At 46.6% G+C, this 26,749-nt stretch overlaps 1 protein-coding gene across 1 annotated transcript; it reads left to right on the top strand.

Annotated features, from left to right (window-relative positions):
- Positions 1–4,695: 4,695 nt before the first annotated feature.
- LOC116761677 (ubiquinol-cytochrome-c reductase complex assembly factor 2) lies at positions 4,696–26,469 on the top strand. The gene is made up of 4 exons (XM_032647753.1): positions 4,696–4,867; positions 22,307–22,381; positions 23,220–23,289; positions 26,283–26,469. The coding sequence occupies exons 1-4, from the start codon at positions 4,730–4,732 to the stop codon at positions 26,408–26,410; spliced, it is 411 nt and encodes a 136-aa protein (XP_032503644.1). The 5' UTR covers positions 4,696–4,729; the 3' UTR covers positions 26,411–26,469.
- Positions 26,470–26,749: the final 280 nt, after the last annotated feature.

Below are 26,749 nucleotides of genomic sequence, written 5' to 3'. Positions count from 1 at the left end.
TATGTCATAGAGTGTTCCGCCTATGTTTTCCTCTAAGAGTTTGATAGTTTCTGGCCTTACATATGTGGAATCTAAGAAAAAAAAAAAAAAAAGGTCATGAAGAACCTAGGGGTAAGACGGGAATAAAGACACAGACCTACTAGAGAATGGACTTGAGGATATGGGGAGGGGGAAGGGTAAGCTGTGACAAAGTGAGAGAGTGGCATGGACATATATACACTACCAAACGTAAAATAGATAGCCAGTGGGAAGCAGCCGCATAGCACAGGGAGATCAGCTCAGTGCTTTGTGACCACCTAGAGGGGTGGGATAGGGAGGGTGGGAGGGAGACACAAGAGGGAGGAGATGTGGGGATATATGTATATGTATCACTGATTCACTTTGTTATAAAGCAGAAACTAACACACCATTGTAAAGCAATTATACTCCAATAAAGATGTAAAAAAAAAAAAGAGAGAGGGTGGGCACAGGTAGGCTGGGAGACCTCGGTTTATTCTAACGTCCTTTCTCTTCAGATTCCTTTGGTGAGAGATGACTGGTTGCCAGGGCCTGTTGTCAGATAGTGACTAGTGCTTGGAGGGAAAAGGGAACCAAAACTGAGAGGGCTGCTACTTTGAATGGGGACCAGGGAAAGACTCTCTGAGGTGGCATTGAGTAGAGAGCAGAGTGAAGGTGGGGAGGCAGGTCCCTGGGGCAGATGACAAGACATCTCAACAGAGCTGAGGGGTCTGGATGTATTAGGCTGAAATTTAAGACCCCAGCGTCCCCCAGCACACCTCCAACACATACGTATCTTGAAAAAAAGCTCACCTCCAGAGAAAGGCAGCAGTCTGCTGCCAGCATGACCCTTCCAGGGGCACTAAATGACTAGGTCCTCCAGTGCAAATCCGGACCCACTTTTAATGGTAACATATCTGGGTACTGCAGCCAATCATTTCCTACAGTTGAAGAAGCTGAAAGAAGAAAAATCAGGCAATTGTGCCCCACAATACAGCTAAGTATATAATTCGGTTTTAATGTTTACATTATTAACAGCAGCATTACAAAATGATATTTTTACTTTCAAGCGATTTAAATGTGCGATTCGGTGTTTCAGTGACTGGGATCGTTATAATTTGAAAAACTGAAGCAGCGCTCCCTCCCTCTGCTCTCCTCCCCCTGATGGTGCCTGGTTTCTATAAAGAGCTAGTAGGGCTCCATAAAGCCCAAATACCCATCCTAAATGGATTGGGAGGCGCAGCCCCGCTGGAGTTTTTCAAGGAGCCAGGGGAGGCTGCATTCAGTGTGGAATGAGCGACAGTCAGCAGGTGGGTGTTAACATGGTCATCAACTTCCAGAGGGGCTGGCACTGCCAAGCCACATTCCAGGCAACGCCTATTAACGTGCACAGAATGGCACCCGGTGACTGACAAGCCAGTGAGCCCAGACTCAGGCTCCAATCACCCACAGGCATTGGGGGGGCGGGGGTGACAAGGTAAAACAAGGCCAGAGATGCCCCCAGTGTCCCCTGGGAAAATACAGAAACACACCATGCATGCAGTTCACAGCGATAATGCTGCACGGAGGCCTGAAGAGGCATCTGATGGAGGGGTAAGTGCACAGGCTCTGGAGTCAGTCAGCTGGGGTCCAGGTCCAGGCTCTGCCACTTACCCACCCGGTGACCTCGGCAAGTCCTTGTCCTTTCTGTGCCTCGGTTTCCAACTCTATAAAATGGGGATAAAAGTGGTACTTTTCTCTGAGGTCCATTGTGAGGACCAAATGAGTCAACAGGAAGGCCTTTAGAACAGTGCCAGGCACACAGCAAACACTCAGTACGTGTCAATTTATCATTATAATTCCCATTTTAAGATGACGAGCTGAGGCTCAGAGTGATTAAATAGCCCACCCAAGTTTGGCTGCTCCAAACGCCTTTGCCTTTGCTGCCCCTCTACCTGGAAGTTGCTTTTGCCGCTCGTGTGACTCAGGTCTCTCTCAAACACAAGCGCCTCCAGGCCACCCAGACCCCGCCCCCACCCCAATCACTGTGGATGTAGCACCCTGACTTGACCCCTCCCTGGCACTTATCACATCTGAAATGATCTTGTTCATTTACTAAAGGACTGAATACGTATAAAGCATTATGATGGTTATTGTTATTGTTATGGTATGTTAGCTTGGTTGTTGTCTGTTTCCTCCCACTTAAATGTAAAACCTGTGGGATCAGGGCCCTCACCTGTTTTGTCCACCACGTGGAAGGAGCTCAGGGCTGGCTTTGTGGGTTTGTGATCTGAAGGCAACCCCCCCCACCCCGGCCCCCAGGTTAATGCTCTGCTGTTACTGTCTTGAAATTTTTCATAATTTTTGAATAAGGAGCTTCACATTTTCATTTTTCATTGGGCCCCCACAAATTGTACAGATAGTCCTGGATGAATGAATGAATGAATGAGCGAGTCCACATTCCAACCCACGTCTATCAGCCTCCACAGCCTCACTACTGAACCATCAAGTCAGACAAGCCTGCAGTGGGGGGAAGAGAGGTGGGTACTGAACCAGGGCAACAACAGGCTGATCCAGAAGATGCTGTGCTGGGGAAACGAGAGCCTTAGAGGCACTGGTTCGGATTTCCCCTGCTCCACTTGTTCTTCTCAACCTCTCCTTGTGCTTCCGCTTGTGCCTCAAGTTAGGTGAAAGCCATGTTACTCTTTCTCTTGCTGAAGACAGAGGGACCTCTATCCCTGCCTCCCAAGACACCTGTTGGCCAGCCAGGTGCTCTTCAAAGCCACAGCTGTGATGGGGCCTCAGGCAGAACGACAAGGCCTTGGGGCACCCAGCACAGCCCTAGGTACCTGGAGCTTGATACTGATAGTAAATAGATATAACCCTCCTCTTTGGGCCTCGGGACAGCCATCAAAACTATGTGGTTATAAATATGTTACCCAGTCCAAGCTCACTGCACGACAGGCCAATAAATCGAGAGACGAGTTGTTGGGGCATGGAACAGTGACTTTATTCGGAAAGCCCACAGACTGAGAAGATCGTGAAGTAGTGTCCCAAAGAACCACCTTCCCAGAGTTAGAATTCAGGCTTCTTTTATACCAAAATGGGTGTGGTTGGTTGCTGCAAACTTCTTGGTGCCGGAATCCTTTGTTCCTGCAGCTGTCCACATAGGTCCAGTCTTAATGCTCCTGTAAACCTCCAACAAGACAAATGGTATCCTCTGTTCTGCAACTTTTTATCTCTGTATGAATGGAAAGTGTTATACCTTTAAAGGTCAGAGCCTTGAGAATGGGCTATCCTGTATATCTCAGGCTATAGGCAACACTCTTGTAGCAAAAGCAATAGATACAAGGGTTAAAGTAAAAGAAACAGATCCAATATGGACTCAGATTTGTTCTTCCCCATTACAAATACAGCTGTGGTGAGAGTGGAGCAGGTAGGTACTGTTGGGCTGGGAATGCGTTGGGGGTGCCCTTGAGCGCCTCGTTTTCCACTCCCCCTGAACTCACCTCAAGTGGGCATCACACACCCTGGGTCCCCAAAGGTTCTCATTCATAGGTCTTTACCCTTAAGGACTTCAGACAGTTCAGAGCTGTTCTCTGTTAAAACCACCCATTGATTTTTCCTCCTCCCTCTTCAGCTCTCCCATTCTGCCCCAGGCCTGGCTCTTGCTATGGAAGGAATGTTCCTCCATTCCCACTTATCCAAATTCTAACCATCCTCAAGGCCCAGCCCAAATGCTATCTCCTTCGGAAGCAATCCCTGATCTTCCACCTCCTTATCTCCTGAACAGCTAGAAGTACTAGTTCTTTCTCCAAACTCCTAGTATTCCCTAACACTTCAATGAAAGCCCTTGTCACTTTTAACTTTGTGTTTTGGTTATGTATTCACTTCCTGACTCAGGGCAGGAGTCTCCTGGACTTATGAATTAGGCAAGGTGAGAAGGAAGAGGTTTGCGGGAAGCCAAGTGTGTGCACAGGATGGTCCTGGCTAAATTCAGGCAGTAAAGATGCAAAAGGGGGCTGAGACTTTCTTAAGGAAAATCTGGAAGGTGGGGGTATCTTTTGAAAAGAAAAATCAGAGCATCCCACATGATATGCAGCTGGAGATGTAGAAGAGAAGGCTTGGTGAGACAAGATTTTCCAGGCTGAATCAACCCAGATGACGTTGCTCAAGCAGGGAAAAGTAGCTGGCTTGGGGAGGGGGCGCTCAAAAGGATACTGATAGAAGCTGGGGAAAGAGGGACAGAGCTGAGTAGCACCAAAGAAGGAATTGTGGCAGATCACCAAATGGTAGCGACAGGTACAGGGACTGTGAGAAAGGGGAGGGGGACTGCGAACCACGTGTGCATGCTACGTGATTAAGTTCAAACACATCTTCATCGAATAACCACCTGTATTTACATGCAAATGTAGTCGCTTATGCAATTAGCAGAGGTCTCAGAGGAGGGTTTTTTAGTCTGGAGCTTGTGCAGTCACTGAAAAAGAGAAGCAAGCTATCCCCGGTGTACTCCACGACTGACTTGCCCCTGGGAACCGGGCTGGTTCCAGGAGGACGAAGACTGAATCAGCCGGCCCTGCAGAGACAGGAGAGCAGCGGCCCCGCCCGGAAAGCAGCAGGGCGCCGGCCAAGTAGCGCATGCTCACTCCTCCCTCCCACCCCACCTCTTCGGGAAGCCGGCGATGCTTAGTGCGCAAGCTCCACCTGTTCCCGCCGACTCCTCCCTCAGGGGCGGAGACAAGCAGGCCCCAAAATGGCGGCTAGCCGCTACAGGCGTTTTCTTAGACTCTGTGAGGAATGGCCAGTGGACGAGACCAAAAGAGGCCGGGACTTGGGCGCTTATCTGCGGCAGCGGGTAGCGCAGGCCTTTCGGGAGGGAGAGAACACCCAGGTGACCAGACTGTGGGGTCCGCCTGCGGCGGGGAGGCGGTTGGGGCGAGGGGAGGAAAGGAGGTGGCAGGGCGGGGCCCACGAGCGGGCTGGCGGCGGGGCCCCGCGCTTGCGCGCGCCTTTCCTCCCTGGCCGCGCGTACCCGGGGACCCTCTTAACGCCCGGGGAAACTGCGGAGAGCGGTGATCCTATCCTCTACTCAGTACTTTCACCTGGCTGCACGTTGGAGGTTCCTGAGGAGCTTTTTAAAAATCTAGATACCTGGGACCATCTGATTCTTATTGAATCAGAATCTCTGGGGGTGAGGCCTTGCCCTCAGTGTTTTTAAAAGCTCTCGATGATTCAGGGTGCAGCCAGGGTTGAGTCCCACAACACCAGTCCTAGGTGGTGACAGTCATAGGCTTTTTGCTCCCCTGACACGATGCCATTACCTCGAAGTGTTGTGCAGTGATTGAGCTGATGCCCAAGGACCTATGCAGGGTCCCCGCTAAGCCTTGGTGTGCTTCCTGGGCCCTTGTAAGCCCGTGCGGCAGGTTTGAGTCCTCACCCCGTGCCCGTGTGTGTGAGTAGTAGACCTGTGTTCTTGCTGTCCTCCAGGTTGGTGCTGCACTTCTGGGATTTGTTCATTCATACAGCACAAACTTACGGAACACCCACCTTGTGCCAGGAACCGTTCCACGTGCTGGGGAGACAGTAGTTAATTAGATGAGGTCCTGCCCACATGAAATTTTAAGTTTACGTCCTAGCTCAGGACACAATAAGCAAGTAGACACACGTAGGCAGTGCAGAGAAGTACTATGATGGATATGAAATAGAGTAGCATGGTAAAAGGGTAATATTAGTTATGATAGATAAAGGCTTACTGAGGAGGTGACACATAGATGAGACCTAAGGGAAGACGATGAGCCAACAATGAACACTTGGTGTTCTTTCAGGCAGTGCAATGGTCCTGAGGCAGGAAGCAGGAAGAAAGCCCAAGTGGCTGAAGGGTAGTGAGCGAAATGCCGTTTTCTAAGAGTTGAGTCAGAGGAGGACAGGAGTCAGGCACGGTAGGGTTTTATAGGCAGGCTCTGGTTAGGGGTTGGATTTTATCATAAGACCAGTGAGAAGCCTCTGGGGAGGTTTAGTCAGGGGGCTGATGTGACTTAGTTTACTGTTTTTTTTAAAGCTCACTCTGGCTGTACCAGTGAATGGATTATAGGGAGGCAAGAATAGAAACAGTCACTCTGGTAGCCCAGGCAGGAAATGGTGGTGGCTTGGAAGATGCAGCACAGGAGATGGAAGTGGCCACATTGGGGTTGCAATGTGAAGGTTGCATCAACAGGACTTGCTGATGTATTGGATATAGGGTAAAGGGAAAGAGGAACCAAGGCTAACACCTAGATTGTTTTGGCCTGAGCGACTCGGTGCAAGGTGGTGCAGTTTGCTGAGATGGGGAAGACAAGATGAGGAGCAGGTGGGGTGTGGGAAGAACATCTTTAGTTTGGTGTTAAGACATGTTAAACTTGAGATGCAAAGTGGATTTACTTTCAAGTGGAAATGTCAAAGTAGACAGTGGGATATTTGAGCCTGGGGCTCAGGCAAGAGGTCAGACACATGAGATGTGACACATACACACACAGCCTGAAGAAATGACTTTTGCGAAATTTGGCCACAACCTGTCAAAGCAGGAGCATGGCTTTTTGGCAACTTAGCCCAACCCAGACCCAAACCAGCCCACCTAATGGAGCAAGGACAACATGCCCGGTGGCATCATCGAAACCAAGTGCTGACTGGGTGGTGGGCATGGACGGAGTGTCTGGCTCAGGGCTTTGTTGGGGGGGGGTTGGGGTGTCACACAACACTGAGGGCCTTCACACTTCTTACAGTGGTCTTCACTGGCCCGTAGTATAAAGATCTTGAAGGCAAGAGTCATAGTCCCAACTCTGCAAATCCCACAGCCCATAGACTTTCTAGGGCTATGCTCCCTTCACATATTCAGTGTGAGCTTCCTGAGAATAGAGACGGTGCTATTTTTATCTTTCTCCCCACAGTGTCTAGCATAGTTCCTGGCACATAAAAGACACTCGGTAAATGTCTGAATGAATGGGTAAATAAATGATTGGTTATGGCTCGTGAGACAAAAATCATTTGAATATAGTTGCAGATGTAGCAGAACTAGATGGAGAGAAGTAGTGAAGAGTGAGAAGGGAATATGTCTGTGCCCTGAGTGGTGAGAATTAATTTGTGAGCTTACTCTGTGTGGGGAACTGCAGGAACTACAGAAGAGGGACATAACCTGGTCCTTATCACCAAGGAGCCTACAGTTGGACAGACACGTGACTTACTTTAATGAACTTCGAATGGTGAAACCAGCCAGCAGAGACGCTGACAGAGGCTAGATCCCTGGGGAGGTGAGAGTATGACATTCACCTGCTTGACTGTTAGTGTAAGAGGAGCCAGAAAAGGAGGGTAGAGCTTTCCCTTTTGCAGTTGTCATCTTTTGTCGTCACCTAGGCAGATAGTTCTGATGAGTAGAAGGCCCACACGAATGTGAGTCACGGCTGCAGATGCAAGTCATGGCTCGGTTGATGGTTCCAGAGCAGCTCACGAGTGCATCCCTGGTAGAGTGAACCAGTGCATCATGATGGCAGCAGGCACATGACTCAGGACCATTGTTGTGGTACCTCATCCTGATGTCATCCAGGAATGCACCTGGGCTTAGTAAATCTTGGTGGTAATTTTTAGAAGGAGCAGTCCCTTGCTGGAATTGAGAACAGTGCTGTGAGTCACTCCCACTGACACCCCCGGATCATTTATAAAGAACTTGAGAAAGCTGGCAGCCAGGGGCAGGCACTCGACCCAGTCGACTGATCGATGCGGAGCTCCCCCTCGGTTATGCCATGTGCCAGAAAGACAGGACTAGAGGGGGAGGCAGCTCTCCTCCGCCGCGTGTTTGTTCCTGTGGAGGAGAGGAGCAGGCAGTCCTGCTCTCAGCCTTGTGGCTTCCTGCATCTGAACAATAACGCTGAACGCGTGTGTGACACACTTGCATGCATGGTCTCAGTCTATTCCTTAGTGCAGCTGCGTTGAGGTCTCCATCGCTGTTCCCATTTTACAGGTGAAGAAACAAAATCTGAAAAGAAAAACAGCTTATTCGGGGTTCCCCAGGAGTTGAATGGCAAGACACGTGAGCGTTGTCTTCTTTGTGCCTGAGCTATCCTCAGCTCCCATTCCTCCCAAGTTATTTCTTCTTGTTAGAAAGGCCTCTTGTTCCGTGAACTTCAAGCCCTCCCTCGCCCTCACTTCCTGCTCAAGACCTCTTTGGACCATGGACAGTTTTGGCAAAGACTTAAACATCCTTCTGTTTACCCACCTGCTTTTCTTTGGCCCAGCCCCTGCCTACCCAGCGTGGATGGGGAAAAAGATGGTCCTCAGGTGGGACACCAGCACAGAAGAGCCAGAACCACTAGAAAGCAAATTAATCATTCAGACTTGAAACCAGGGTACAAAAATAACTGCCTCCATTTATTCCACTACAGATTGCCCTTTGGGGAGTCTCACGGTACACCCTAAACCCACCAAGAAGGAGGTGGGAAGCAGAAACACACTAAACACCTCTTACACCCTCTCTCCTATTGTGCAGTTTTTTAAAGCTAATGTTTATGGATTTTGCCCCGTTTCAGTTCAGTTTCCCTAAGAGAACGCATGTTCCCTGCAGCCCCAAGAGCTTAATAAAATAATCACAACATGGGGGAAGGTGGCAAAACAACAGTAATTGTTGACTTAAGTACAGGGGAAGGTGCAAACTCTTCTAATGAGATCATTAGATGCACAGGCAGCTTCCTAAAAGGTCCGTGGCAGCACCCACTTATCCAGCACGGGGCACAGCTCTGAGGAGCCACCCAGGAAGGGGCTCGCCCACCAGGGAGTTCTTGAATTAAATACCCAGGTTGAAATAATATCGGCCCCCTTTGAAAGGAGTTGAACTTTGTCTTGGATTGGCAGTAATGTAGGTGATATGTCCAACACCTCAGAGGGGAATTCAAAGGTTTTCTGTGATTCTGTTTTCTCAGTCATCCAGTCGGGGCCTGGTCTGTGGCTCAGTGTGGCGGGGTGTAGCCCTGTGTGTGTTGGCAGTGGTGATGCCATCCAGCGTTACCCACCCCTGTGTGTGGGTCCTCTGAAGTCCAGTTTTTGAGGAGGGGCCTGAGAACAGATTATGTGATTTTTTTTTTTCAGTAAGTGGGCCTCTCACTGTTGTGGCCTCTCCTGTTGTGGAGCACAGGCTCCGGACGTGCAGGCCCAGTGGCCGTGGCTCACGGACCCAGCCACACCATGGCATGTCGGATCTTCCCGGACCGGGGCACGAACCCGTGTCCCCTGCATTTGCAGGCGGACTCTTAACCACTGCGCCACCAGGGAAGCCCAGATTATGTGATTTTTAGTTGTAATATTGAGCCCACTGCAAAACAGCCCTTGTGAGGAGAATCATGTCAGAGAGGGAATGCAGGCATCTCCATCTCTTTTTCTCCCCCAGTTCCAGATGGAGCTGGAGGGAGTTAAAGTAGTGTTTAGACCAAGGCATGGCAGTTTTCTAGGCATGTTTAGAGATGTAGGTGCTCCTCCTGGAGGGCTAGATTATCCACCACTTTCAGTGGGTTACCACTTAGAGATCTTTGGGTCTGCCTGTTGCCTTCTGGAGTAATGCAGCTTTGTGAGGCCTTCAGTGTTGTCTAATCCAGCCTGTGTCCCACCGCCTCACCACACTCCAGCGTGTGCCCCAGCCCCAATGAGGGCTTCTTCTCATTGCCTCCCAAATTGGTCATAATGTAAATGGTTCTTTTTTTTTTTTAAGTATATTTGATTTATAGCGTTGTGTTAGTTTCAGGTGTACAACAAAGCAATTCAGTTATATTGGGTTGGCCAAAAAGTTCATTCAGATTTTTCTGTAAGATGTTACCTGTTACCCCCTTTATACTATATACACATGTATATACTATATATATGTTCTTTTTCAGATTCTTTTCCATTATAAGTTATTATAAAATAATGAATATAGTTCCCTGTGCTATACAGTAGGTCCTTGTTGTTTATCTATTTTATATATAGTAGTGTGTATCTGTTAATCCCAAATTCCTAATTTATCCCTCCCCTGCCTCCCCTTTGGTAACCATAAGATTGTTTTCTATGTAGGTGAGTCTGTTTCTGTTTTGTAACTAAGTTCATTTGTATCATTTTTTAGATTCCACAAATAAGTTATATGATATTTGTCTTTCTCTGACTTATTTTCTCCAAGTCTATCCATGTTGCTGCAAGTGGCATTACTTCATTCTTTTTTTATGGCTGAGTAATATTCCATTGTATCTGTGTACCATATCTTTTTTATCCATTCATCTGTCGACAGGCATTTAGGTTGCTTCCATGTCTTGGCTATCGTAAATAGTGCTGCTATGAACATTGGGGTGCACGTATCTTTTCTAATTAGAGTTCTAGTCTTTTCCAGATATAAGCCCCGGAGTGGGATTGCTTGATCATACCGCAATTCTATTTTTAGTATTTTAAGGAACCTTCCTACTGTTCTCCATAGGGGCTGTACCAGTTTACACTCCCACCAGCAGAGTAGGAAGGTTCCCTTTTCTCCACACACTCTCCAGCATTTGTTATTTGTAGACTTTTTTTTTTTTTTTTTTTGCAGTACGCGGGCCTCTCACTGCTGTGGCCTCTCCCGTTGCGGAGCACAGGCTCCGGACGCGCAGGCTGAGTGGCCATGGCTCACGGGCCCAGACCCTCTGTGGCATGTGGGATCTTCCCGGACCAGGGCACAAACCCGTGTCCCCTGCATCGGCAGGCAGACTCTCAACCACTGCACCACCAGGGAAGCCCTATTTGTAGACTTTTTGATGATGGCCATTCTGACTGGTGTGAGGTGACACCTCGTTGTAGTTTCGATTTGCATTTCTCTAATAATTAGTGATGTTGAGCATCTTTTCATGTGCCTATTGGCCATCTGTATTTCTTCTTTGGAGAAATGTCTATTTAGGTCTTCTGCCCATTTTTCGATTGGGTTGTTTTGTTGTTGAGGTGTATGAGCTGTTTGTATATTTTGGAACTTAAGCCCTTGTCAGTTGCAATGTTTGCAAATATTTTCTCCCAGTCCATAGGTTGTCTTTTTGTTTTGTTTATGGTTTCCTTTGCTGTGCAAAAGCTTTTAAGTTTGATTAGTTTATTTATTTAATTAATTAATTTATTTATTTAGTTTATTTATTAAGTTTGATTTGTTTATTTTTTCTTTCATTTCTTTTGCCTTGGGAGACTGACCTAAGAAAACATTTGTATGATTTATGTCAGAATGTTTTGCCTGTGTTCTCTCTTCTAGGAGTTTATAGTGTCATGTCTTATATTTAAGTCTTTAAGCCATTTTGAGTTTATTTTTGTGTATGACGTGGGGAGTGTTCTAACTTCATTGATTTACATGAGGCTCTCCAGCTTTCCCAATACCACTTGCTGAAGAGAATGTCTTTTCTCCGTTGTATATTCTTCCAACTTTGTCGAAGAGTAATTGACTGTAGGTGTGTGGGCTTATTTCTGGGCTCTCTATTCTGTTTCATTGATCTATATGTCTGTTTTTGTGCCAGTACCATGCTATTTTGTTTACTGTAGCTTTGTAGTATTGTCTGAAGTCAGGGAGGGTTATGCCTCCAGCTTTGTTCCTTTTCCCCAGCATTGCTTTGGAATTCTGGGTCTTTTGTGGTTCCATATAAATTTTAGGATTATTTATTCTAGTTCTGTGAAAAATGTCATGGTTAATTTGATAGGGATCACATTAAATCTGTAGATTGCTTTGGATAATATGGCCAATTTAACAATTTTAATTCTTCCAATGCAAGAGCATGGGATATCTTTCCATTTCTTTGAATCATCTTCAGTTTCCTATATCAGTGTTTTATAGTTCTCAGCATATAAGTCTTTTACCTCCTTGGTCAGGTTTATTCCTAGGTGGTTTTATTATATATATATATATATTTTGATGTGATTTTAATAGGGATTTTTTTTAACTTTCTCTTTCTGATATAGAGAAATGCAACTGATTTCTTTATGTTAATATTGTATCCTGCTACCTTGCTGAATTCATTTATCTGCTCTAAAAGTTTTTGTGTTGAGTGTTTAGGGTTTTCTGTATAGAGTATCATGTCATCTGCATATAATGACAATTTTTACCTCTTCCCTTCTAATCTGGATACCTTTTCTTTCTTTTTCTTGTCTGATTGCTGTGACTAGGACTTCCAATATTATGCTGAATAGAAGTGGTAAGAGTAGGTATCCTTGTTTCTTGCCAGATTTTAGTGGGAAGGCTTTCAGCTTTTCACTGTTGAATATTACGTTGGCTGTGGTTTTGTCAAAAAGAGCATTGATTATGTTGAGATGTGTTTCCTCTGTACCCACTTTGGTGAGAGTTTTTAATCATGAATGGATGTTGAATTTTATCAAATGCTCTTTCTGCATCTGTTGAGATGATCATGTGGTTTTTGTCTTTTCCTTTGTTTATGTGGTGTGTCATACTGATTGATTTGCATATGTTGAGCCATCCTTGCTAACTTGGAATGAATCTAACCTGATCATGGTGTATGATCCTTTTTATATGTTGTTGGATTTGGTTTGCTAGTATTTTATTGAGAATTTTTACATCTATATCAATCAAAGATATTGGCCTGTGATTTTCTTTTTTGGTGGTGTCTTTGTCTGGTTTTGGTATCGGGGTGATGGTGGCTTCATAGCATGACTTTAGGAGTGTTCGCTCCTCTTCAGTCTTTTGAAGAAGAGTTTCAGAAGGATCAGTTTAAGTTCTTTGTATGTTTGGTAGAATTCCCTAGTGAAGCCATCTGGTCCTGGACTTTTGTTTGCAGGGAGTTTTTTTTTAATTACAGATTCTGTTTCACTTCTAGTGATCAGTCTGTTCAAATTATCTATCTCTTCTTGGCAATTCCCTGGCGGTCCAGTGGTTAGGACTTGGCACTTTCACTGCCATGGCCTGGGTTCAATCCCTGGTCAGGGAACTAAGATCCTGTGAGGCATGCAGCGTGGCCAGAAAACCCCCAAATTATCTATTTCTTCTTGATTCAATTTTGGTGGGATGTATGTTTCTAGAAACTTGTCCATTTCTTCTGGGTTGTCCAGTTTGTTGGCATATAATTGTTCATAGTATTCTCTTATGGCTTCTTGTATTTCTGTGGTATCAGTTGTTATTTCTCCTCTTTCATTTCTTACTTTGTTTATTTGGGTCCCCTCTTTTTTCTTCTTGGTGAGCCTAGCCAGAGGTTTGTTGATTTTTTTCTTTCAAAGAACCAGCTCTTGGTTTTATTGATTTTTTTTTCTTTTTTTTTTAATCTCTATCTTATTTATTTCCTCTCTGATCTTTATTATTTCCTTCCTTCTGCTGACTTTAGGTTTTGTTCGTTCTTCTTTTTCTAATTCTTTTAAGTGGTAGGTTGGGTTGTTTATTTGAGATTTTTCTTGTTTTTTTGAGGAAGGTCTGTATTGCTATGAACTTCCCTCTAAGAAATGCTTTTTGCGGCATCCCATAGATTTTATATGGTTGTATTTTCATTGTCATTTGTCTCAAGGTATTTTTTAATTTCCTCTTTGAATTCGTCATTGACCAATTGGTTTTTTTTTTTTTTTTTTTTTTTTTTTTTTTTTTTTTTGTGGTATGCGGGCCTCTCACTGTTGTGGCCTCTCCTGTTGCAGAGCACAGGCTCCGGACGCGCAGGCCCAGCGGCCATGGCTCACGGGCCCAGCCGCTCCGCGGCACGTGGGATCTTCCCGGACCGGGGCACGAACCCGTGTCCCCTGCATCGGCAGGCAGACTCTCAACCACTGCGCCACCAGGGAAGCCCGACCAATTGGTTTTTTAATAACTTGTTTAGTCTCTGTGTAATCGTTTTTTTTCCTCGTGTCTCTTTCTGTGGTTGACTTCTAGTTTCATGCCATTATGGTCAGAAAAGATGCTTGAAATAATTTCTATCCTCTTAAATTTATCAAGGCTTGTTTTGTGTCCTAATATGTCGTCTACCCTAGAAAATGTGCTATGTGCACTTGAAAAGAATGTGTATTCTGGTTTTTTTGGATGTAGTGTCCTGAAAATACCAAATTAAGTCTAACTGTTCTCTTGTGTCATTTAGGATCTCTGTTGCCTTATTGATTTTCTGTTTGGAAGATCTGTCTGTTGATGTCAGTGGGGTGTTAAAATCTCCTACTTTTATTTTATTCCCATCAATTTCTCCCTTTATGTCTGTTAGTATTTGTTTTATGTATTTAGGTGCTCCTAAAGCATATATTGGGTTCATATATGTTAATGAGTGTAATATCCTCTTCTTGCATCAATTGTTTTGTCATTATATAGCATCCCTCTTTATTGCCTTTGTTTTGGGTTTTGTTTTTCTTTTAAATAAATTTATTTATTTATTTATTTTTGGCTGCGTTGGGTCTTCGTTGCTGCACGCGGGCTTTCTCTAGTTGCAGCAAGCAGGAACTACTCTTCATTGTGGCGTGCGGGCTTCTCATTGCGGTGGATTCTCTTGTTGCATAGCACGGCTCTGGGCATGCTGGCTTCAGTAGTTGTGGCACACAGGCTCAGTAGTTGTGGCTCTTGAGCTCTAGAGTGCAGGCTCAGTAGCTGCAGCTCATGGGCTTAGTTGATCCACGGCACATGAGATCTTCCCGGACCAGGGTTCAAACCCATGTCCTCCACATTGGCAGGTGGATTCTTAACCACTGTGCCACCAGGGAAGTCCCTATGGCCTTTGTTTTAAAGTCTATTTTGTCTGATATGATATTGTGACCCCCCGCTTCTTGTGATTTGTGTTTCTGTGAAATATCTTTTTCCATCCCCTCATTTTCAGTCTGTGGGTGTCCTTTGCCCAAAAGTGGGTCTTTTGTAGGCAGCGTGTTGTAGCCTCTTGTTTTATTATCCAATCTGCCATTCTGTGTCTTTTGGTCAGAGCATTTAGTCCATTGACATTTAAGGTAATTATTGACAGGTATGTATTTATTGCCATTTTAAATCTGGTTTTCCAGTTGATTTTGTATTTCTTCTTTGTTCCTTTCTTTTTGTTTTTCCTTTTGTGGTTTGATGGTTTTCATTTGTATTACACTTGAGTTCTCTTCTTTTTGTTTTTTGTGAATCTGTTGTATGTTTTTGATTTGTGGTTACCCTGGTTTTCAAGTATGTTAACCCATTACTGTATCTGCTTGCTTTAGACTGGTAGTAATATAAGCTTAAACACATTCCAAAAAATCTACATTTTCTTACTCCCCTCTCCCAAGTAAGAACAATTTGATTCTGATGTCCTATTTTATATTTTCATGTTTATCCTTTTGGCATTCATTGTAGTTATAATTGCTTCCACACATTTTTTTTGATTTTTTTTTTTTAAATGTATGTTCTGGTTTATTTAAGTGATCTGCAATCCTTTCATATATTTGCTTTTCCTATTGTGATTTTCCCTTTCCTATAGATTCTTTCTTCTTTTCTATTTAGAGAAGACCTTTCAGTATTCTTTTTAGGTTAGGTCTAGTATTGCTGTATTCTTTTAGTTTTTGCTTGTGTGAGAAATTCATTATCTCTCCTTCTATTATAAATGATAATCTTGCTGGGTAGAGTATCATAGGTTGCAGGTTTCTCCCTTTCAGGACTTTGAATATATCTTGCTACTCCCTTCTGGCCTGCAAAGTTTCTATAGAGAAATCAGCTGATAGCCTTATGGGAGTTCCCTTGTAACTTACTCTTTGTTTTTCTCTTGCTGCCTTTAAAATCCTCTCTTTATCTTTAACTTTTGCCATTTTAATTATGATATGTCTTGGTGTAGGTCTGCTTGGGTTCATCTTGTTTGGGACCCTGTGTGCTTCCTGTACCTCAATATTTGTTTCCTTCTTTAGGTTTGGGAAATTTTCAGCCATAATTTCTTTAAATACATTTTCGATTCCCTTTTCTCTTTCTTCTTCTGGAATCCCTATTATGCCTAGATTGGCACGCTTTGTGTCCCATAGGTCTTTTATATTGCTTTCATTTTTTTTTTCCATTTGTCTTTTCGTCTGCCGCTCTGATTGGGTGATTTCCATTATTTTGTCTTCCAAATCACTTATTCATTTTGCATTATTTAGTTTTCTATATATTGCCTTTAGCTCAGTTTTCATCTCGGCAATTAAGTTGTCTGATTTTGATTGCCTCCTCTTTATAGTTCTTAGTTACAGTGATCTGCATTGCTGTAGATAGCTTTTCTTAGCTCCTTCAGCATTTTTGTTACCTTCTTTTTGAACTCAGGGTCTGGTAGACTGGAGAGGTCTGTTTCATTGTTTTTTTAGGGGATTTCTCTTGTTCTTGTAATTGGGAGTGGTTCCTCTGCTTTTTCATTTTACTTATATTACTCTGACTCTATGAATTTAGGGGAAACATTATCTACTGTGGTCATGGAGGGCTGTTTTTACATGGAAACACCCCTGTGTAGCCTGTGTGAGTCTAACATTTTTGGTGCAAAGGCTGTTTTTGGTATGGATGCCTGCCATGTCTTTCCTCAGGGTGTGCTGGCCCCTCTCCCCTTGATAGGGGGTGTGATTGTTGTGGTGACCAGAGCCTGCACTGGATGTTGGGCAGGACCTCCTCTTTGCTCTGTGGTTGTCACAGCCCTATCAGGGGCAGCGTCTGCTCCCCAGTTGTTGAAGTAGAAGCCCCCAGATCCGGTCCTAAACTGTGGTGTGAGGTAGGTGGGACAGGAGCGCTCCCACTGGGAAAGGAGCTGTTGTGTATTCCTCCCCAAGAGTTGTCTGCCCGGACATGCACTCTGTAACATCTCCTGTCACCTGGTGTGCGTGCTCAAAAAGTACACTGTTGTTGACACTGCCTTCGGCCCCACCTCTGCTGTGGGAATACCAGTAATCAGCTCAGATATCAGCCCTGCTTCTGCGTGTGCGTGCCCACAAAGTTTGTTTTTGCTGGCACTAGACCTGCCTCAGCTGGGGGAGTGCCAGTAATCAGCTCAGATGTCCTGTAGACGCTGCCGCTGGCGTGAATTTGCTGAAGTCACGCACCTGCCAGGAATCAGTTCAGATTTCAGCCCTACCTCTGCGTGTTGGCAATCCACTGGCGCTTGTGTGCTCCCAGAGCTCATAATGGCAGAGCCGTGCCTGCCGTGAGCACCCAGAGAATGAGGCCAATGTGGTGGGGTCACGCCCCCCGCAACCCCGCTTCACACGCACGTTGACAGTAGACCTGGGCTCCATCCTGCACACAGCACCCCCAGCCTCGCCCCGGACCACACTCCAAGCCTTTCAGGCTGTCTCTGCGCAGCCAGAGTGCGTCCTCTGAAGGCCAAGTTCCAGCCCCCAGCCGCTCTGCACACCAGCAGGCATGTGTCTTGGGCTGGGAAGTGCAGCAAGGTAGCGTGGACTGTCTGTGCTGGTCTCCCTCTGTCCTGCCTGCCACAGGCCGGCTGCTGTGCTCTCCTCTGAGGCTCCCTGTCTGTCCCAGTGGACCTCCCAGTCAGTGAAGGGGGTTCCCAGGGTAAAGGAACCTCTCCCCTTTGAAAGCTCCCTCCTGGGGCACAGGTCCCGTCCTGATTCCTGCTTTTTTTTTTTTCTTTCATCCTATCCAGTTATGTGGTGATCTTTCTTGCAGCTTTGGTTGTATGAGATCTTCTGCCAGTGTTCAGTGGATATTCTGTGAGAATTTTTCGACATGTAGATGTGTCTTTCATGTATTTGTGGGAGGACGTGAGCTCCACGTCCTTCTATTCTGCCATCTTGATCTCTGCTCCCAGGTTCTTAACCTTTGAGAACCTAGTGCACTGTGGACCAAAGCCCAGACACAGAGGTTGTCAAGAATCTGGTGGCTTCCCAGGCCTTGAAGCACTCCTTGGCGCAGCTTAAGACCCTGCCTGCCTGGACCATCCTTGTCCCCCTGCCTTTTCATGCCTCTTCCTCCCAGTCCCTCCTCTGATCCCCACTCTGCCCAGCTCTGAAGTCTACACTCCTCAAAGTGAGGGACTCTGACTCCCCATCACTCTGTGACCTGTCACTGCAGTGAAACGCAAACCTGCCCTGTAAGGGAACCACACCTGCCATGTGAGCCAGGCCTGGTAACTAGCTCCTGCTTCTGATCTCCTGTAACTCTTGGCACTCAGTTACACTCTGTCCTGGTCATTTTTTATTCTTAATGTGTGTGTATCTTGTCTCAGCTTGATTGCCAACTTCTCTGGAGCCGAGGCTGGGTCTTTATGTCCCCTCACAGCCGCCTAGCAGAGCTCTCTACATAGTAGATGCTCAAGAAATAGATTTTCAGTTGAATTCAAGGGAATAGACTCCCATAATGGAATGAACTCATTTCGGAAGTTCATTACCAAGTCATGAAAGCCTTTTCTCATAGATCCTTCTGGACTGAATCCAGCTCTACCTTAATTAGCAAAGCAATTTGCAACACGTTCCCAAAAGTGCTTATGCATCCCTTTGTGTGACTGGAATAGGGGCTGCTGTACCAGTTGCTGTCACCACCCAAAATTCAATTTTGAAAATCAAAATCAGTGCCTGCGGCAGTGATGTAGATTTGTATGTATAAAAGTTTAATATGGTAAAGAGAAATTTACTGGCGACTGAGGGGGGGAAATGCAAAAGGAGCCAAAATAGAGCCAAAAAGGACACTTTGTCACTTGAACATCTATTTTATTCACATTTAGGGAGCAGAGCTGAATTTTTCATAATATCCCACTGCTGCCTTTTTTAAACCCAGCTTTGCTATTAGTCCTAAAATGTCCATAATCTCATTAGGTGTGAATGCAAAATCAGGTAGTTTATAGCTTGTATATAAGAATATTTCTAAAAGTGCACAGTGCACTTCATTGGGAAAACTGCATTTCAAAATTCAGCGATGTTTGCGCTGGAGTCTGTGAATAGAGTGTGGGATGTAGGTATGTGGTGAGGCTTCCGGAATTAGACAAGTATTTCTATTGATGTACTTTTAAGTAGTAAATAAGACAATTTTGTAATTGCTGAGCTTGGATTGGGTGTGACTAGGAACCCAGAATTGGCCTTGGCTCCATCTCTGCTTAGGCAGTAATAACTTGGCTTGAAGTTGCCGTACCTCAAACTCTCATCACCTCCACTGAGCTACTTTTACAGCCTCGTACAGACACCTTCTGACCTCAGATGAGAAATTGGGTGACAAGGTCCTTTTTTGGTGATTTGTTATTTATAGGTGCTTCTCAGATTATTCTTTGAGGCGCCAGGCTTTATGGAAAGTATCTGGGAGACTGTCTCTTTAATACTGAAGGACTTTTGAGAGGTTCAGGGAACACAGAGGGTCACTTTGGTTTTTGAGCAATGCTCTGTACGGTGACCCCATCCTCTCTCTCTGTGTCCCTCCCCTCTGCCCTACTTCTCTGTCGGAGGTGGGAAAAGCTGAGCAGGAAGGAGACACCCTGCTCGCCCCACTGAGGGTACAGACGGAGGTGGCTGAGCAGCCCTCCGGCCAGCTCTCACTGTTAGATTTGGAGGAAAGGCAGGAGGGGACTCCTTTTGGCAGCATCTCTGAAGGTGAGGATCTGGTGGGAGCGCGGGTCTGGTGAGGACGCGATGTGTTGGTGGTCTGCCAGCAGTGAGGGAGCCCGGGAGAGAGGCGCTGGGCAGAGGCAGTGCTGTGAATGCCTTTCTTAATTAAGAGCTGGGTTGGGAGGGTGGTCGGTGGTGGTGGGAGGGGAAGGTCGGGTTGCACGGCCATCAGGTGGAGGACAGGTGCTGCAGACAGCCACTCGCTCAGCAGAGACCAAGGGTCAGTGCGTGATCCCCGCCAAGCTGATCATGAAACACTTGGGGACCACTGAGAGCCATCAAGCTCAGGGCCGGAGGTCCAGTCAGGGACAGAGTGAAGCTTCGGTGGTTTTCCATCCCTTCATCACTTCACCTCCAGCCATACCCGGCAGTCACACCAGCAGCACTGATCCGCTGATGTGTCCTAATTGCTGTTCCCTGGGCGTGTGCATGAGCTGGTCCTGTGCCTGGAGAGCCCCCACGTCCTACTGGTAACTTCCGCCCACCCTCGCCGTGACCCTTGGCAGGGCTTCCAGGGGCCCTCCACGCACCCCTCATTCCGCTGTCACCGGCATCATCCTTAAGTCTTCTTTCGCCTTGTAGTTAGTGCAGTAAAGGCCTGTGTTTACTATAACTGTTTACTACTAATAGTAACCAAGACTAATCCCTCACATTCATCAGTGTTCCTGGCCCTGAATTCAGAGCAGTCCAGGCATTACCTTACTTATCCTCACATCGCCCTCAGAAATAGGGACAATTATTATCTTTTCTTTTAAAAGAAAAGTTAAGTTGGGCAGTATGTTTCAAAAATGTCAATGCTGGGAAGACAAAGGCCGAGGAGGTGTCCTGGCTGCAAGGAGAAAGAAACGTGACAGGTAGTGCAGGAGGCGATCCTGGGCCTAAAGGACTGATTTTTGCTATAAAGACTTTTACTGCGACAATTGACAGAGTTGGAGTATGGACAATGGAACAGATAGAAGTGTTGTATCAATGTTAAATGTCCTGAATTTGGTCATGGAACTGTGGTTATATGAGAGTGTCGTTCTTAGGAAACATACTGAAATATTATGTATATATAGATATAGAGAAGGATAAAGGAAAAGTGGGAAATTTTTTTTTTTAAGTGTCGGGGGCAGAGGGAGATGGAGTGATTTGCCCAGTACCCCTTAGCTGGTAAGGGATGAGATCCAAGTGCAGGCAGTTGGACTCCACAGCTCCCCACAGCTATGCACACCTGCTCTTACATGGGCCGGGCACACTGTAGGTTCTCTTAAATTTATAAGCAGACACATCTGTACAGGTATGAAGAGGGCAAGCAAATGATGAAATGCACAATTATCTTTTGATAATCTACATAATATTCTTTAAAAGTTTGGCTGGTGTTACCCTCTTTTTCCTTTTGCATCTTGTGCCTTCTGTTCGTCTGTCGTCTGGTTAGCTCGTAGTTTTGCACGCCCTGCTGAAGACAGAACATTCAAAACGCTTTCCCCCAAAGTGTATGCTGCAGAATTCTGTTCCAGCTGGACTTTCCTTGGAAGCGCCGCCCGATAGGGAGTCAGACTCGTGTGTTAATATCCGTTCTTCTTTTTCAGCCTTTAGCCCCAGTGCACTCAAATAATGCCTTTGATCATTAGTCAACAAACACTGGCTGCCTCCTCAGCCCATCACCCTTTCTCTTCTGATGTGGCTGCCTGGGCGTTCTCATGATGGGTGGCCTGAACCTGGGGGTGGATTGAGTGGAACTCAATGACAGGATTGTCTTTTTTGTTTGCTGTAAAGTGGGGACCTTATTTGACATGCACACGGAGGCAGAAGTGGAGCTGCCTATTAAAATGCTTAACTACTGATTTATTTATGCTCTGCCTTCTTCGAGAAAGGATTTAAGTTGGAAAAATCCATCATTTGAATTCTGGGAAAAAACATTGAAGAGAAAGTTTCATTCTGGGGAGCTTTCAGAATTCTTGGCAGAATAATGTAAGGAACTGTAGCTAAATAGTGGCAAAGGCAGAAGGAAGGGAAAACTTTCTAAGAGGTATGAGAGGGAAAAACCCACCTCTCATCTGCATGTTGCCCGCATTCCCTGGAACTTCCAGCAGGGCCATCCGGAGTATTGCTTTCTTTCCCCCTTTCTATTTTCAAGGCTTCCTAACAGGACCTAACTGGATTCTCCCTCTTGGTTCTCCTCAGTTCACCTGTTTCATCCTAAAATACTACTTTCTTCATGTTTCTTTACTTGTAAAATTCAACAGCTCCCCACTTACCACAGATGAAAGCTCAGATGATTTTTTTTCCTTTCATAAAAGAATCTTTAATACATTTCATATTGAAAGTTTAACTCAAAAAGCTGTTTCTTTTTCTCCCACCCAGGCTCTTTTACCTGCATGTTCAGGCCCTCAGCCAGATGGTCTGGTGTGAGGCATAGGTATAGATAGCACCCCTGCCTCCTCTGCCCTGCTCATGCAACCGCCCCCACCAGGAAGGCCCCCTCCACTCTCCCCAGCTCCTGTGCATCCTTCAGAAACCAGCTTAGTCTCACTTGCATGATCCGCTGACCTTCTCTGACTTCTTGTGGCCCACATTGCCCCTAGCACTCCTGGAGTGTTGTGTTTTTACCGCAGTGCCTCCCACCACGGTGGCTTGCTGGTTCACAAGTCACAGGTGTTCAGCAAATGTTTGTTTGCCGGTTGAGTTTTCCTGCAGGTTGGGGAGCTGGCTGAGGTGGAGCCATTATTCCAAAAAGGTGATTTCTGACCGTGGGACCTGTGGTCAGAGAAGCCAGCTCTGAGCTGCAGGCCTGCTTCCTGTCCTTCCTGGAGGCATACGGTACAGACCCGTGTGGGGGCAGGGCTCATTTGCTCACTTTCTTGGAGGTTTTGTTTTTCAGGTTTCAGAGCCTGAGGCCTGCGATCAGATGTACGAGAGCTTAGCACGGCTCCATGCGAACTACTACAAACACAAGGTGAGTGGGCCACAGTCTTTTGTGTTGTCCCCAGCCCTCCGACTGGAGATGACCAGTAAGAGTGAGTGAAATCTGATTATACGATGTTCTGTAAAGAATTGTGGTTTTGCTACTTTCAAATGTAACAAGTAATTTCAACCAAGCCAACTAAGGCACCTGGTAGAGGCTTTTAGGTCACCTAAATGAAAGCCGTTTTTAATTTTGAAGAAAAGCCATGTGTTTTATATGCCAGTGGGTGCCGGGTGTGTCTGACAACTCTTGGATCTCACGCATATTTTCCCACCCCCTCTGACGGAACTGGTCTTCCCCACGCTCCGGAGATAAAGACGGGGTGACTGGGAAAGTCCTGTCAGACAAAGCTGGACCTCTGCTCGGCCCTGACATGATTGCTGTCAAATTCCGTTTAGTGTGTTTTTTCCCCAGACTTGAGAAATGTGCTCAGTAACCACAGATTTACACGGCCAAATGCCTAGTCTGTATGAAGAGGGGATTTCTTCTAAATCCTCACTGCTCAAAGTGTGGTCTGTGAGCAGCAGCGTGGGCACCACCCGGGGGCTGGTTAGAAATGCAGAATCATAGGCCCCACCCAGGCTCCCGAGGCCCAGCCTGCATTTTCCAGAGGGTTCAGGCGCGTGTTCAAGTCAGAGCCGCCTCTCCAGGCCGGACTGGCTTGGCCTCCAGGTGGCGTTGCGCTTCTCCTTCTGGCCTCCAGACACCCATGGCCTGTGAACTGCAGTTAGAGCGTGGCTTCTCTCCAGGACCATCCAGTCCTGGGTTGTGCTGCAGAACTAATCTTCTCTCCCCTCCCTCTCTCTTCCCCTCTGCCCCGTGTGACCAGTACCCTCGCCCCAGAGACACAAGCTTCAGTGGTCTGTCCCTGGAAGAATACAAACTGATCCTGTCCACAGGTATGGAAAGCACAGCTGCTGCCCTTTCTGGTTGGTTTGCAAATGAGTCTTTGTGTTTGAGTGGCCAAGGGGAATTGTCTAATAAGACAGTTTTGCTTGATGGAAAGTCTTGTGGAATAGCCCACAGGAAATTCTGAAGCTACAGGGCTCATGCTTTTTTGGCCACAGAACATGGAGAAGGTCAAAGGCATTATTTAAAAAAAGCAAATCCATCTCGAGAGCTTTTAAATTCAAGGCTGGGCAGCAGGGAACAGGGGAATATGTATTTGCCAAATGGAAGTAGTTGAAATCAGGATGGAAGGAAAATAACTTTATCTTTATGGCCCTAAGGGGGCTTTATAAGCAGGAGGGTTTTAATTAAAACAAAAAGCCATTCAATAGACGTGTATGGGGATATCCGCCTAAGAGTTATCTGACCCAGGGGACGTGGTCTGTGGGTTAGATATGGGTTTGACTAGGTATGTTTTGGAGTCCTTGATAGACCGATTAACAAGAAAGGAAAAACCCTGTCTAGCCCGGCCCCTCCTTACTTCCCCATCTCCATTGTCACTGAAGGGGGACGTGGCGGGTGGTGGCAGGGGAAGCCTGGGTTGAAACAGGCAGGTTCTGGAAAATTAACTATTTTTATTGCCAAGGATACCACATATAAAAATAGGCTAACCTTTTCTGGGAGGGCACGGCCCTGAAACATTGCCTCCTGGTACTCTAGAAATTTCTCTTTCCTATTCCTCTGGCAGCCTTCAGCAACTAAGGTTTGAGAATTTAGGCTTCCAGAAAACTCTTAACCTTCTGAACAGATTAAAACCTGGTGGTGTCATCTGCTATTGTATGTTGACTGATACTATTTTTATATTTACTCCCTGGGAACTGGGGTAGAGAGATTTTGGCCAGGCAGAATCACTTTATTGGCAATTTTTTAAAAATGTGTGTGTGTGTGTGTATATACACACCCACATAGTACCCCCATGTCCCTGGGCTCATGTAATTACCAGCATCGATGCACAGTGTCATTGTGAGGACCCCGAAGAGTTTGAGCAAAGTTTGAACTTGAAATTAGAATGGAAAGAAGTTCCAGAGGCTCAGCCTCTGCCTCTTGGTTAACTTCGGGACGTCTGAGTTCGGAGACAACGGCCCATAGCCAAGGAGGGGGAGATGTACGACTCCCCACCACTAGCCCGTGCTGCAGCTTGTCCTGGCTGGGAGCTCAGCCTTAGGAACTTAGCTGACAATTTGCTTTCACAGCAAGCCTCTTTTTTTTTTTTTTTTTTTTTTTAAGCCTCTTATTTTTGTTGTGACTCTGTGGAATAAGCTTACTGAGTGTTTCCTCTGACAGGGCAGGACACCTTGCAGTGTTTGTCATGAGGATTTGAGGGCCTGGCAAGTCTGAAATGTGGCCGCAGTCTAGGTCCCGAGTGTGTCCATCCTGGCTTGGGGTCCCAGGAGTCTCTGAAGGAGGCCTCGGCACCCGTTTTGTGCCCCACAAAGGAAGCTGGACTTCTGGAAAAGTCCCGGGGTGGAATGCTGGCCGGGGTACAGTGCGTGTCCTAATTTAGTCAAGGGCCCACTGACAATAAATGTTAATAGATGATGTAAGTTACCTTTTTGTTCAGAAAAGCTATTCTTTTTCTCCAGAAGTTTTATTAAGAGATGAAAATCCAGGCTATGAAATTTAAATAATGTGAAAATCTAAACTTAAAATACAAGTAAAATTAGGTATCATAGAACTTTAGCCCTGGGCAGACTTTAGACCAGTGGTTCTCAACCCGGGAGCGATTTTGTCCCCCAGGGACCTGTGGCAATGTCTGGAGACCATTTTAGTTGTCACAGCTTGCGGGGGAAAGGGCAGTTTGCTACTGACATCTAGTGGGTAGAGGCCAAGATGCTCCTGCAGTGCCAGGTCAGCCCCACAACAAAGAATTATCTGGCCCCAAATGTCACTGAGAAATCCTGCCTTTACGGGGGAGGGGGGAGGGGGTGGATGTATGTTTTTAAACAGAGGCCCCACTGGCTCCCACCAGCTCCCGCTGCCTTCATGCCTGTGAAGATGGCTACGTTTTCTTGAGTGTGGGCCAGGTGCCAGGTACGTCACCTCCATTATTTACTTTAAGACTCACAACTGGGCTTCCCTGGTGGCGCAGTGGTTGAGAGTCTGCCTGACGATGCAGGGGGCACGGGTTCGTGCCCCAGTCCGGGAAGATCCCACATGCCGCGGAGCGGCTGGGTCTGTGAGCCGTGGCCGCTGGGCCTGTGCGTCCGGAGCCTGTGCTCCGCAACGGGAGAGGCCACAACAGTGAGAGGCCTGCGTACCGCAAAAAAAAAAAAAAAAAAAAAACTCACAACTTTTGAGGCAGGTGTTTTGATCTCCACTTTGCAGATGAGGAACCCGAGGCTCAGAGAGTGAACTGATTGCTTGAGGGGACCCAGTGTGGAAATGGTGGGCAGGGATGGGGGCCCAGGTCCAGCTCCCTCCCGGGTGCCTGCTCAACTCCACAGCGTGGGGTGGACCCAAGTGTCTGGGGTCAGATCCCAGCTCCACCACTTCCTAGCCGTGTAGCCTGCTCAAGTTCCTTAACTTCACTCTGCCTCAAGTTTCCACATCTGTAAAATGGAGACAGTAAGGTCTGTGTGGCTCAGGCCAGGTTTTGAGATAAGCCTCTGGGCCTGTGCGTTGTGTAGCTGATGCTACAGTGCCTTTTCTTTGCTCACGTGGAGCAGAGCGGAGAGGGCCCTGCTTAGGTGCTGAATTATAATTGGATGTGAACAGAGGCCACTGTAAAGACGGTCTCTGGTACACAAGTGCTCATCCACAATTGCATTTCTTTGTCTGTTACCCTGCCTGATTTGCTGATCAGAAGTTGGGGCTACACTTCCCTTTCTTTCTTAGGAACATACTGTGAAAAGCGAGACATGCCTGTGTGGCGAAAGCCCTGTGGGGCCAACCTGTGTAATCATTTTAGACTTCAGCCTTTTTTTGTTGTCTTCTCCTTTTGCAGATACCTTGGAAGAGTTTAAGGAGATGAATAAAGGCATGTGGAAGAAACTGCAGGAGAAGTTTGCCCCCAGGGATCCCGAGGAGAAGCATAAGGCCTGGGCTCGGGCCTTAACACGCCCACATACCTAAGCGTAAAGTCGTGGACGCTGCCATTATCAATAAAATGCCCTGATTTCCCTTTCCTTGTAGTTCGGGAATCTCATCTGGCCTTCACAAGAAAGGAAGCCCTTGTTGCTGTAAAGAAAGCTCTGGCCTGAGGAGGGACGCCAGCTGAGCATCCGCCCGCCCACCAGTCAGGCTAGGATGTCCTCCAGGAGAGGAAGTGCGGGTCTCCGTCTGGGCCTGAGAAGGGATGGTGACGGGGCCTCTGGGCAAGGTGCTTCCTGCACGGCCACAGGAGCCCCACCTGCCAACAGAGGTCTGGCTGGCTCCTGGCAAGATTCACAGGCTCCCTTTTGTTGTAGGAGC

The sequence above is a fragment of the Phocoena sinus genome, chromosome 11 (genome assembly GCF_008692025.1).
Source record: "Phocoena sinus isolate mPhoSin1 chromosome 11, mPhoSin1.pri, whole genome shotgun sequence".
Taxonomy (NCBI): Eukaryota; Metazoa; Chordata; class Mammalia; order Artiodactyla; family Phocoenidae; genus Phocoena; species Phocoena sinus.
The sequence above is the reverse complement of the archived record's forward strand: the minus strand, read 5'-3'. Positions and strand labels throughout refer to the sequence as shown.

Coding starts and splice junctions, on each gene's coding strand:
- LOC116761677 (XM_032647753.1), top strand. CDS start 4,730: ATGGCGGCTAGCCGCTACAGGCGTTTTCTTAGACTCTGTGAGGAATGG. Junction 22,382..23,219: donor CGAACTACTACAAACACAAG/GTGAGTGGGCCA, acceptor CCGTGTGACCAG/TACCCTCGCCCCAGAGACAC. Junction 23,290..26,282: donor CAAACTGATCCTGTCCACAG/GTATGGAAAGCA, acceptor CTCCTTTTGCAG/ATACCTTGGAAGAGTTTAAG.